The 12,600-nt window shown below is 35.6% G+C and overlaps 1 protein-coding gene across 1 annotated transcript in view; it reads left to right on the top strand.

The window, feature by feature from the left end:
* Nucleotides 1-11,658, top strand: part of CCDC112 (coiled-coil domain containing 112) — a 38,338-nt gene extending 26,680 nt beyond the window's left edge. Inside the window, exons 7-10 of the mRNA XM_036736727.1 lie at nucleotides 5,328-5,741; nucleotides 8,347-8,442; nucleotides 11,366-11,484; nucleotides 11,568-11,658. Of these exons, the coding sequence (XP_036592622.1) occupies nucleotides 5,328-5,741; nucleotides 8,347-8,442; nucleotides 11,366-11,484; nucleotides 11,568-11,598 (660 nt within the window). The 3' untranslated portion in view covers nucleotides 11,599-11,658. The remainder of the gene's footprint in view (nucleotides 1-5,327; nucleotides 5,742-8,346; nucleotides 8,443-11,365; nucleotides 11,485-11,567) is intronic.
* The last annotated feature ends 942 nt before the right edge of the window (nucleotides 11,659-12,600 follow it).

The following is a 12,600-nucleotide window of genomic DNA, read 5'->3' as shown; positions in this document are numbered from 1 at the left end:
TTATAGTACTGTTAGATGAGGGCAAGCAGGTGTATCTGTCTAATCAATGGTGCTATAATCAAAGTAATGGAAAGACCAACCAAGAAAGAAGAGTAGGAAGAAGTCGTACAGTCCAGGTTCCTGCAAGAGCTGCTCCATCAAACCCCTAGAAAAGCAATAGTGCTCCTAATTGGGAAACCCAAGGAAAAATCACAGTGAGCCATTTTTGCATCTCAGATCAGCATAGGGAGACAGATGGAGATCAGCCAGCAATGGGAGCCAGGTCTAGACAGAAGGGTGCTGCCCAAAAACTTTTAGTTCAGGAACACTGAGCGGTGCCTGTGACTGTACATTAGGGCAAGAAGAGAGGGGCCTGATGTGTGCAGGGTGCAGGAACAAGTACCACTTGGCAACTCTGTTGCTCATACTGTAGAGCTATATAGCAGATCCAGTGTGAACTGAGAAGGGGACTGTCCCTAGAGATGGTGAACTAGGGTAAGGAATGATTTACAGAACTGAGATTGTGCATTGAGTAGGAAGAAGGAACAGAAGTGAACAGCAGCTGTGTGACTCCAATTCTGGAGAGGTCTCACATCTAGCCCACAGGTCATAGCTGAATAACCAGGACAGGGAGCTCAAACCAAGGGAGAGCCTGGCATTCTGTCACTGTATGTTCTGTCACTGTAGCTGTAAGAATACATATAGGACAGTAAGGTGTAATTAGACTGGAAAGGTAGGAGAGGGCCAGGGTATGAACGACTTTTAACCCCAAACAGGATTTTGTATTTGATCCTGGAGTTTGAGTGGAGAGTGGGGCATATGGGTGTGTGAGCATGCATGTGTGCGTGAGTGTGGTGTGTGTGTGTGTGTGTGTGTGTGAGAGAGAAAGAGAGATAGAGACAGAAAGACAGAGATGTTCAGACTTGAGCTTTAGGAAAATCACTTTGGGGTCTGAATGAAGAATGGATTGGAATGGGGAGAGACTTAGGACAGGCAGACCTACCAGCAGGCCATTGCAGTTGTTTAAGCATGATGTAATAGTGGGCCTGGACAAGAGCGATGGCCTTGTCAGACGACAGAAGGGAGTGTATTTGAGAGATGTTAACAATGGTGAAATCAACAGGCCTTGGCAATGGTTTGTGGGGTGGGGCACCCTGGCAGTGAAAGTGAAAGGTTTTTTTTGAAAGAAATCTCTTAATAGTCTGTTTCTTGTTTTGTTTCCTTAACCAAATAAATATCTTTCACTTTGATTTTAAAAAATAGATAGGGTAGTTTATTTCTACCTAGAAATAGGTAGGGATAGGGTAATTTATTTCTTTGCTTGTCTTTTGTTTTATTTCTTTTCCTTTCTTATGTTCCTGTTGTTTGGAATGTATGTAAGTTGAATAGTCTAATCTTGTCTTTTTTTTTTTTTAGCAGTGTTTCAAATGCCATTCTTTCACTGAATGTCTATCTTTTTTCTTTGATAATTAGGTCAGGCTTGCCCATTGTGTCATTTTTGGGTTGCATATGTTTTTTGGGGTACATATGATTCCTTCCCTTTTTCCTGTTATCTGATAAATACAGAATAGTCCTCTATTACTAGAATTTCCTTTCTTTTATATTTGAAAATCTTTTGTTTTTCACTGGAATTGTTAAATTTAACAACTATTTGCAGCAAAGATTTTTTTTTTCCTGGAGGCATTCCATGGATTCTTTTGAGTGGTACTCTGTTTTTTTGTATTTAAAAGTTCCTGGCAATTTTTTTTGGTATTATTTCTTGCATTATGGTGTTCAGATTTTTTTTACATGTCATGTTCTTCCTTACCTAAGTTGGCTCTGTGTATCCTCTCTTCAAAGTCAGTGTGTTTTGTTCAGTTCAATATCGTTTGTCCTTTTAATGTTACTGCTTTTTGCTTTTCTTTTTCCAGATTGTCTTCCACTTCAGTATATTTGTATTCCCAATCAGTTGGCTTCTCTTTTTCTTCTTTGGAGAGGCGCTAGTATGGATTCAAGTTTTTCTCTTTGGCTAATTATTCCTGTTGTACTAGCCACAAGTTCACTCACTTGTAATTTTGGGCCCTGAACAAGATTTGATTTCATCAGTTCATCATAATGATGTGATGGGGCCAGACCCTGTGCTAAGCCCTAGGAATTAAAATAATAAAAAGAAAGATAGTCAAAAGAGCTTGTGGTCTAGTGGGGATAGACCACACAAAAAAAGTGGAGGGGGCTTTCAGGAAGTGGGGGGGGTCACCAGCAGGTATCCTGAGTGCCCAAAATCAAGCAGAACTGCTGATGGAAAGTGGAGAGTTACCAGGAAAGTTCAGAGTCTAGCCCTTTGTAAAGGAAGAGGTTATTATTCTAGCCTCAGTTCCGCCAGTCAGAGGGGAGAGACACTGAAGGAGTTGAAAAGGTATTTGGTATCAAAAACTGAGTCAATGAGCATGATGATGACATTTCAGATGATGAATTTATGCTGAGTGGGGCATGATATTCTGTGGAGTGAACCAAACTGAGCTGATTGGAAAGTGGATGGATAGAGACTCAATAACACTTGAACAACATCTGATACTGTGGGTCAGGAACATAAACTACTTTAATTGTTAACTTTTAATTTGTTTGGATTGGCTGATCTTATTAAAGATAAAGATCTTGAAAATCGTCTTTGGATACCTTTTGTTTATCACAAAGCAAAAATGTGATATTTTGCATTTCATTTTAAAAGTTTGTATTTTTAAAGTTTGATTGTTAATTTTTAAAATTAAGTTTACTTGCTAATTTTAGAAATTAAGTTTAGTTAATTTTAGTTTCTATATTAATAAAATAATGTCAATTATGATTGAATATTCAATAATATTTTCCCTTTTAAGAAGATTATTTTGATGGACACTCATGAAATGTGTTATTTATACCTATGATTATTACCAAGCCTTCTGAACCAAAAATCAGGCCACATGGTGTGATGGTATGACAAAAGATTTTTGGGTCATTTGGTTTGAGGTTGTGGGGCATAAGAAGGGAATAGTGTAACAGACTATTTCAAATCAGGGCCATCCTAGAAAATCCATCCATAGTTAACAATAGCAATAAAGCATTTAGTTGCCAGATGTTTGATGTGCAATGCTTGCTTTTTATTAAAAGCATTTTTGATGACAAAATTGAAGAAACTTTCTCACTTCTCAGAAGTGACTTCAGTTTCTCACTTCAAATTAGCAAGGCCAGTTTATCTATGGTTATATTCCTTGTTGATTAATCTCAGGAAATTGAGTTGGCCTTTTCTCCCATGATACAGAACATTTCTAATCTTGTCTGTCCTGTGCTTTCAGTAATCAGCCAAGCTCAGGCATATTTAATTTGGGGGTAATGATGATGATGATAGTTAACATTTACATAGTTTTTATTATGTGCCAGGCATCTGGGAGGAAGGTGCTATTATTATCATTCCCATTTTAGAGGCAAACAGTTTAAGAGACTTGTCCAGGATCATACAGCTATAAATTGTCTGAACCTAGATTTGAACTCAGGTCTTGCTGATTTTAGGCCTGGCACTCTATCTGTTGTACCATCTAGCTTACCCTTGAGGGGTATGTGTGCAAGTGAACTTACATAAATGAATTCTGAAGACTGTTTCATTAGTGTCAACAACTTTCAAATATTGACTTAGATTTTTAAAATGCTCCTATTTTAAAAAATAAAATACTTTTAAAATACTTGGTAAAATTCAGCTTGTGGTGTGTTTCTGCCAAGGCATATGCCTATTTTGGTATGTTAAATGTTTATCATAAACTTGGATATTAAAACATGTTTTTCTTGAATATAGGGTAGATTGTTGCCTGACCTATTCCTTCAGATTTTGTTCCTTCTCGTGTCTCTCGGTTTCTCATTTTTGTTAAAGACTGCAGTTTTAATACTTCCTTCTATTTGCCTTCTTAGTGATAATAACTAATAAATTTTTTTCCTTATTAGTTAGAAACTGGTTAGCAGAAGATACTTCAGAATTGTCAGCAAAAGTCATCATAAATGATGATACAGTAAGTGTGTGATATTTATCAGGTACTCTAGAGAAGTCAGGCCGGATAATGGCTACGTTGTGCCTAGGCTCCTGAAAAGAGTATTAAGGATCATTAATTAATGCTATTTTATGATGATGACTCAGATGTTAGCAATTATGTTGTATCTATGAGCAATTGCTTGAAATGTTGTGAGAACGTATATCTCATTCTGTTATTAATTATTAGGAAAGTAGCTAAACTTTAATGAAGATCAACTTGTAGAATTTTAAAAATGTTTTGATAAGCATAATTTTAAAAAATATTTAAATAAATTGCTAAAAATTGTGAGGTGGAAAGGGGTCTTTCAGAATTTTCATAATATGGAAACATACTATACAATAATTTTGGATCCTCAAAGATGCTAAAGATAATTAATTTTGTATCAAAATAACATTTTCAGTGCCTATCAGAGTAGTTTATACATAGCAGATACTCAGGTATCATGTTGAATGAGTAATTTTGAATCTGAGTTCTAGTTAAATTACCCATAGTTTCTTCAAACTAAAATCTATCTGATGGAGTCTCCAAGAGCCTCAAGTAGTCACCTCAAAATCTGAACATGAACTGTAACATAAAGTTAAAGTGAGAAAAGGGATCATTGGACCATAAAACTGGAAGGAACCTCAGATGCCATTGAGTTCAGCCTCCTTATTTTAAAGTTCAGGAAACTGAGTCCTAGGAGGTTAAGTGACTTGCTTATAGTCACACAGAAATGTCAGAGGGTTAGGTTTGTATCCAGATCCTCTGATTTCCAGAGACAATGCTCTTTCAATACTGACAATCATTCTTCAAATGACGGTAAAAGTGCTGTATACTGTGAAGAAAGATCTAGAAAGCACTGTTAAAGACTGGGAGAGAGTTTAATGTATTCCCTTCACTTAAAAGCTAACATTGGTTGGGTTAATACTGAACTTTTATATAATGATTGAGTTATTTCACTATTGATTCCTGACACAGCCTCAGGCTAGAAGACAAATCACAGAAAAGAGACTCCAGAAAAGAGATTTGGACATAGGAGTGAGATGACTAGATGAAGAGAGCATAGCCTATAAAGTCCAAAAGAGACAAGCAGAGACATAGAACCACCATCAGAATTTATAATTAGTATTGTAAAAGTAAAACAAGATAAGTTTTCAAAATGGTTATGAAAAAAGTTTGCATTTAAAAAAATAAAACCCACAAAATAATTCTAAAATTTAACCAAATAAGAATCCTGTGTAGTTTTCCCAGAAATATAAGGTAAGAGTTTATAAGTTTGATCATGTGAGATTTAAAGTAAACATAAATTTACTCTTTTTCCCCCAAACTATTTAGTCTATTCAGAAATGGAAAACAAAGAAGCAGCAAGAAAAAAAAGAAATGTTGACACTGAAAGAAAAATCAGAGGAAGTACTTATGACTCATGATCTTCAACAAGAAGATTCCCCAAAACAAAAAGAGGAGCAGAGAAAGAAACAGAAATTAGCAATTGAAGCCTGGAAAAAGCAAAAAATTATGGAGCTATCTATGAAACAAGCATCTCAATTAAAAGAAGAAGAGGAAAAAGAGAAAAAACAACAAAGAGAACATCAGCGCCAATTTCAACTAAAATTACTGCTAGAAAAATATACTCAGCAGAAGAAAGAACAGGAAGAACTGTTGAAACTTGAGAAGGAGATGAAGGAGAAGACCGAAAGGGAAGAAAGAAGAAAAATGGCTACAAATGAAATCACTAGGTTTCAAGAGAGAGTAAGTATATATGGGTGTGTGTATTTTTACATATATTTATATTTTATATATGTGTGAATATGTATGTGTGTGTGCACATGCGCATACCCTTGGTATATTTGTATATATAATCTCTCCTAAATAGTTTTCCCCTCATTATCATGTTCTCTTTTTTCAAAATACATTTTGTTGATACCTATTGTTTTAACCTCAGAATCTGGGCAGGGGGGACTTCTCCCCTATTAACAAAGGAATTTAAGAAAAAATACCTAATATTTCTAATAGCCATACCTCTTTTAACTACATATATACACATATACACAAATGTATATATGTAGAAATTATATATTATAATTGTATGTATTATAAACACATGTACATATATAGTATGCTATATATTGTGTATATACACATACACACACACACACATATATATATATATGTATATACATACATATACACATATTTAAATATAAATTCTGCCTTAGTAGTCCCCTGCCTCTCTACTATAAAGAGGGAGGTATTTAATTTTCTGAGCTTCAGGCCCATCATTGGTTTTTCATTTACTCAGAATTTTATTTCATTTTAGTGATTTAAAAATTTACATTGATATAGTCATTGTGCATATTCTTTTAGTAAGATCAAAGGATATGGATATTTTAATTACTTTTATTATGTAATTCCATGTTGTTTTCTAGAGTGATTGGACTAAGTGATAAGTCCACTAATAATACATTTGGATGGACACCCCATAGAGTTTGTCCAAAAATATGTATTTGTGGGACAGACGGTACAGATAGACAATGAGCTAGGCCCAGAGTTGAACAGGAGGATAGGAGAGTGTGATGTATTATTTTGGGGGAATTACATAGTTATTTTACTAAACCCAAGCTTCCTATAAAAGCAGACCCATCTTTTCCATATTGGCATTTTATTGGTATTGCTATATGGCCACAAGACATAGAATACCACTTCATCTAAAGAACTAAAGATGAGTATTACATTGAAGGCAGTGGAGAGGTATGGATGGATGTGAGCAGAATCATGTAACCAAGAAGGGACTTTAGAGAATAAGAAGATTAAAGGATGTTATAAAGGATTTTTATGATAGGAGGAGAAGGTAGGCTGATCATATGGCAAGAGGAAGGTTTGCCAAGTACTGCTTCACTAGTACCATTATAATGTTAGGAGAAAGAAAGGGAGTCCTTCAGTATGTTAGGTCAGTCTCTTCTGGTCTACTTTGGGAGAATGTGGACAATGGTTGCATAGGATGGGAAAGCACATATGAGTTTCAGATTACATCTTTGGAGAGAATTCCCAAATCACTTAGATCCCAGGTCCATCTACTCTATAGGATGTTCATCCAAATGCAAGTTGAAATATGGACAATAGACTTTCTACTTCATCTTTCCTTTGTGGATAGATAGGCCAAACTTATTTGTATGATTACCTATCTCTTCCAAGAGCCTCTCAAGGTCCTGGAGCTTGATGCATTCAGCTCAGTGTCATCCACAGACAGGATCATCAGGAGTACCTCCCTATCCACAGAGAATTTCTCTTTGACCTGGTCTCTGTACAGAACTCCATCACAAAGATAGAGTTACCTTTGACGTACCTTTGACAAGCACACATCATCTTATTTGAATACTCATAGGTTTTACTACTTGACTGAATGGTTAGCTATCACTGGAAAGGATGTTGACCTGTGAAGTTGCTTTTGACTGTACCCTTGAATTGCTACTTATCCAAATCAGTACAAATTAAGTCTACTTGCTTCTTAGCAGTCTAAAATAGAATTCCTTTTGTTTTTACTTCTAGCTGGAAAACAAACTCCATAATTGATACTTTGAAAAAAAACAAGTTTTCTGTGAATTGAAACTAATTATGACTCTAGGAACAAATTGCCACAACATAGTGCCTGAAACATTATAATGTATATTAGACTATTACTTAGTCCACTAAAATAAAAATCTTCAATTGAGTTTAAAAATTGTGTGCTGCCAGCTAGTTCTGTTAAAATTGCTGGTCTTTTAAATGATACTTTGAAATCTCCTGAAAGATAATGGAAGTTTCCCTACCATGAAGTTCAGGTTGTATGTGGGAATGAAACAAGACCATCAGATTAGGAATCCAGGGAGGACTTTTTTAGTTGTACAAGTACTAACCTTAAAGGGACAGGTAATTTTAGCTTGGTAGCATGTTAATTTCATTGGTGGCTGTCATATTCCAACTAAGACTCAAATGGTTTCATAGTGTACCTCCTAGATTGCTCAACTTCTTTTGACAAAATTTGGTTCATTAGAAAACATTACAATATATCCATATATCAAAAATTTAAAGCATCAATCTCTAAAAATATTTGAAGGTCATTTAAAAATCTTAGAATCATGAAATATTAGAACTAGAACAGATTAGGAGGAGATTTTACAAAGGAGGAGATTGAAGCCCAGAGAGAGGAACTGACTTGGACAGATTCTTCAGCTATTAAGTAAGTGTGGGAGGCAGCATTAGAGATCCCTGAGCTTCTAGTGCAGGCAACAAACAACCAAATTTTCAAGCAAATTTCATTTTAATTTTCCATGTCTTCAGAACACATCTCCTTTTTTATTTTGTATATGTTTTTCAGGATTCCCGTAAACTTGAATTAAAAATTCTGGAGAGAGAAGCAAAGAAGAAGGAAAAGATAGAAAAAGAAATTAGATTGGCAAAATTAAGAAAAAAGGTACTGTATCCTAAGATTCTATCTGAGTTTCCACTTTATAAAATTTTAAGCAATATTATCCTATTTTTTTACCCTTTTATAAAGATATAGACATAAAACACTTAAAATTCATACTTATTTCCTTGGCTTTTTTTCCTCCTTGTACCACCTTTAAAGTTTTTAACTGTCCAAGTGGAAAAAGTATAACACAATGCAACTAAGGAGGCAATATCTGGTTAAATATTTATGTTTTATAAAAGAGAAATGTCTCTTTCTATCCTTCTTTCTCTTCCCTTCCTTGATTTTTGCTCTCCTATCTTTCCTTCCTTTTTTCCATACCTACCCATACCTTAGACTTGCCAGTCATACTTTTTTACTATTCAAATGGTATTGCGTAGCTCCTCTGATATTACTGTGGACTAATCAGATTACTAACTGCTAGTAGGTAAAGAAGAGGACTTTTCTAATCTAGTACATAAAAAGGAGAAATTTGATTTCTAATCCAATCATCATCATCATTTATTTTCCTGTGTAAAGAATATGGCTATATTCTTATCAATGTCAATTTCTGTTTGCAACATCCTTATCACCAGGTTGGAATAGCCTGTAGTAGGAATAAATTATAAGGAAATGAAAAGGTCTTAAAAACCTTCAACTTTATTTTGAGGGAGAATTAGAAGACATATACCAGGTATTTAAAGGTAACTTTTATTATTAAGTTGCTATTGAATAATTAGAAAACCTGGATTTTTAAAATAAATAACAATCATAGCCTCTCTTCTTTAGGAAAACAAAGTGGTCACTTGAGGAACATAAAAGTGGTTACTTCTTGAAAAACTTCTATTGAATTTTTATTAATGTTTAGTTTTTTATGAAATTGCTTTTCCTATTTAATGTCCTATTGTAAGTGTATAAATTATAAATTTAGTAGTTAATATAGTTTAATAAGTCATAATTTCATTTTTCTTTTTTTATATATATACACACACACACACACATATATATATGCATATATATATGCATATTCCTTTCAGCTACTATGATACTGAGGTCTCATGAATCATACACATCATCTTTCCATATAGGAATGTAAACAAAACAGTTCAACTTTAGTAAGTCCCTTATGATTTCTCTTTCTTGTTTACCTTTTCATGCTTCTGACTCTTGTGTTTGAAAGTCAAATTTTCTATTCAGCTCTGGTCTTTTCACTGAGAAAGCTTGAAAGTCCTCTATTTTATTGAAAATCCATATTTTGCCTTGGAGCATGATATTCAGTTTTGCTGGGTGGGTGATTCTTGGTTTTAATCCTAGCTCCATTGACCTCCGGAATATTGTATTCCAAGCCCTTCAGTCCCTTAATGTGGAAGCTGCTAGATCCTGTGTTACCCTGATTGTTTTTCCACAATACTCAAATTGTTTCTTTCTGGCTGCTTGCAGTATTTTGTCCTTGATCTGGGAGCTCTGGAATTTGGCGACAATATTCCTAGGAGTTTTCTTTTTGGGATCTTTTTGAGGAGGTGATCTGTGGATTCTTTTAATTTCTATTTTACCCTCTGGGTCTAGAATATCAGGGCAGTTCTCCTTGATAATTTCTTGAAAGATGATATCTAGGCTCTTTTTTGGATGATGGCTTTCAGGTAGTCCATTAATTTTTAAATTGTGTCTCCTGGACCTATTTTCCAGGTCAGTGGTTTTTCCAATGAGATATTGCACATTGTCTTCCATTTTTTCATTCCTTTGGTTCTGTTTTAGAATATCTTGATTTCTCATCAAGTCACTAGCTTCCACTTGCTCCACTCTAATTTTTAAGGTAGTATTTTCTTCAGTGGTCTTTTGGACCTCCTTTTCCATTTGGCTAATTCTGCCTTTCAAGGTATTCTTCTCCTCATTGGCTTTTTTGGAGCTCTTTTGCCATTTGAGTTAGTCTATTTTTTAAGGTGTTGTTTTCTTCAATATTTTTTTCAGTATTTTTTTGGTTCTCCTTTAGCAAGTCCTTGACTTGTTTTTCATGGTTTTCTCACATCACTCTCATTTCTCTTCCCAATTTTTCCTCTACTTCTCTAACTTGCTTTTCCAAATCCTTTTTGAGCTCTTCCATGGCCTGAGACCAGTTCATGTTTTTCTTGGAGGCTTTTGAAGTAGGCTCTTTGATTTTGTTGACTTCTTCTGACTGTATGTTTTGGTCTTCTTTGTCACCAAAGAAAGATTCCAAAGTCTGAGTCTGAATCTGAGTTCATTTTTGCTGCCTGGCCATATTCTCAGCCAATTTACTTGACCCTTGAGTTTTTCAGCAGGGTATAGCTGCTTGTAGAGTAAAGAGTACTTTGTTCTTGAGGGGATGCGCCATTGATTTCAGAGCTATTGCTATATAGCCAGCTCTGCCACACCAGCACTCCTCCTTCCCCAAGAACCGCCAACCTGGACCTGAAGTAGATCTTAAGCAAGCTCTGCACTCCTGCTCTGATGAGCCACTTAATTCCTCCCACCAGGTGGGCCTGGGGCCAGAAGCAACTGCAGCTGTAGTTCTGAGCTGCATCACCTCTGATGCGCCCAGGTCGGTGGCTGAACCAGGAACTCTTTTCACTCTGTCTCAGCAGCTTTTCCCACTAACCTTCTCTGTTGTCTTTGGTGTTTGTGGGTTGAGAAGTCTGATAACTGCCACAGCTCACTGATTCAGGGTGCTAGGGCCTGTTCCGCCCAGTTCCTGGTCTTGTTGGTCCTCTCCGCTCTGTGCATGATAGACCTCATCCAGCAACCATCCAGGCTGACCTGCGCTGGATCCCTGCTTCCCTCTGTTATTTTATGGGTTCTGCAGTTCTAGAATTTGTTCAGAGCCATTTTTTATAGGTTTTTGGAGGGACCTGGCAGGGAGCTCATGCGAGTCCCTGCTTTCCAGCCACCATGTTGGCTCTACCCCCCCATAATTTCATTTTTCTATTGACAGGTTGAAGTTAATGTTAGTCGGGATCCATCCAGGTTGTACAGACTTACCAAAGGATGGGAAGAACGTACAAAAGAGAGAGGTCCAACAGGTGTAGTGTCTCTTCTGCATATACCACATAGGTAAATATATATAAATAAAGTTTAAGGCTTTTCTTAAGATCTTTTTTATTTCTTTAAAATGTATCTACTACTTCTCTCCACAGGGCTATTCCCACCTGGAGAAAAGGATTATAGAAGAGAATTTAACAAATAAAAATTGCCATCCAATTAATGTGAATATATTGGTATAATCCTTTACACAGGAAAATTAATGATTTATATAAAAAGTGACCACTTATGTTCAAAAATTATCATTTTCATTGTTTAACACTCTTAATATAAATTGTGCAGTGCTTGATTGTTATATATTGAGGTACATGCCAGCAACTACCATTTTTACTGCTTTACCCTAGGAAGATAGTTGTGTTTGTGTTGAAATTTTTATTTTGCAACAGCAAATTGAAGGGAAGAAATAGAAATTTAAGTTATTGTAACTTAAGCACATGAAGTAAATAAGTGGACTTTTCTTCTCATGCCTTCATTATGCAATATGGGAAAACTGTATTTGTATGGCTATCTGAAAAATTTTAATACATTTAAAACAGATGCTGGCTTATGTAATTAACAAATTTAGGAAATGCAAAGTGAGGTATTAAAATTGGGAGGCTACATAGCAGAGATAAAAGAGGGCAAATTTGGAATCAGAGGAGCTGGTTCTCAGTTCTGTCACTTACATTCTGTATGACCCTGGGTAAGTCCCTTAATGTCCCTAAGCCTCAGTTACCTCATCTGTAAAATGAGAGAGCCAGACTCAGTAACCTGTATTGTCCCTTCCACCTCTGATGTGGTGATTTCTACCCTGGATATCTTAAATAAATAGGTGGCATTTTTATGAAATAAAGTTTTAATATTTGTTTTATGTTCATTGTTAACTATAACTGGGGCCTAGACAATGGGGGTCCAGTACTTTGAGTATATACAATCTCTCCTGCTTAGTACCAACACAAGTTAATGTTCCAGAAGTCTGCTTCTAAGCAGGCTTGTGTAATGGTGTGCCCTGTCATCCACTTCACAGCATGGGCAAGTAGTTTCTGTCTTTTACTTTGTGATTAAAAAAAAATATTTTAATTGGCTGCTGAGCTGGAATTGGAACATACCAAAAGCACAGGCTGACAAAATAGCTTTCCTTGTCTTCTG

This window comes from Trichosurus vulpecula, chromosome 1 (assembly GCF_011100635.1).
Source record: "Trichosurus vulpecula isolate mTriVul1 chromosome 1, mTriVul1.pri, whole genome shotgun sequence".
Taxonomy (NCBI): Eukaryota; Metazoa; Chordata; class Mammalia; order Diprotodontia; family Phalangeridae; genus Trichosurus; species Trichosurus vulpecula.
Note: the sequence above shows the minus strand (reverse complement) of the source record. Positions and strands in the feature narration are given on the sequence as shown.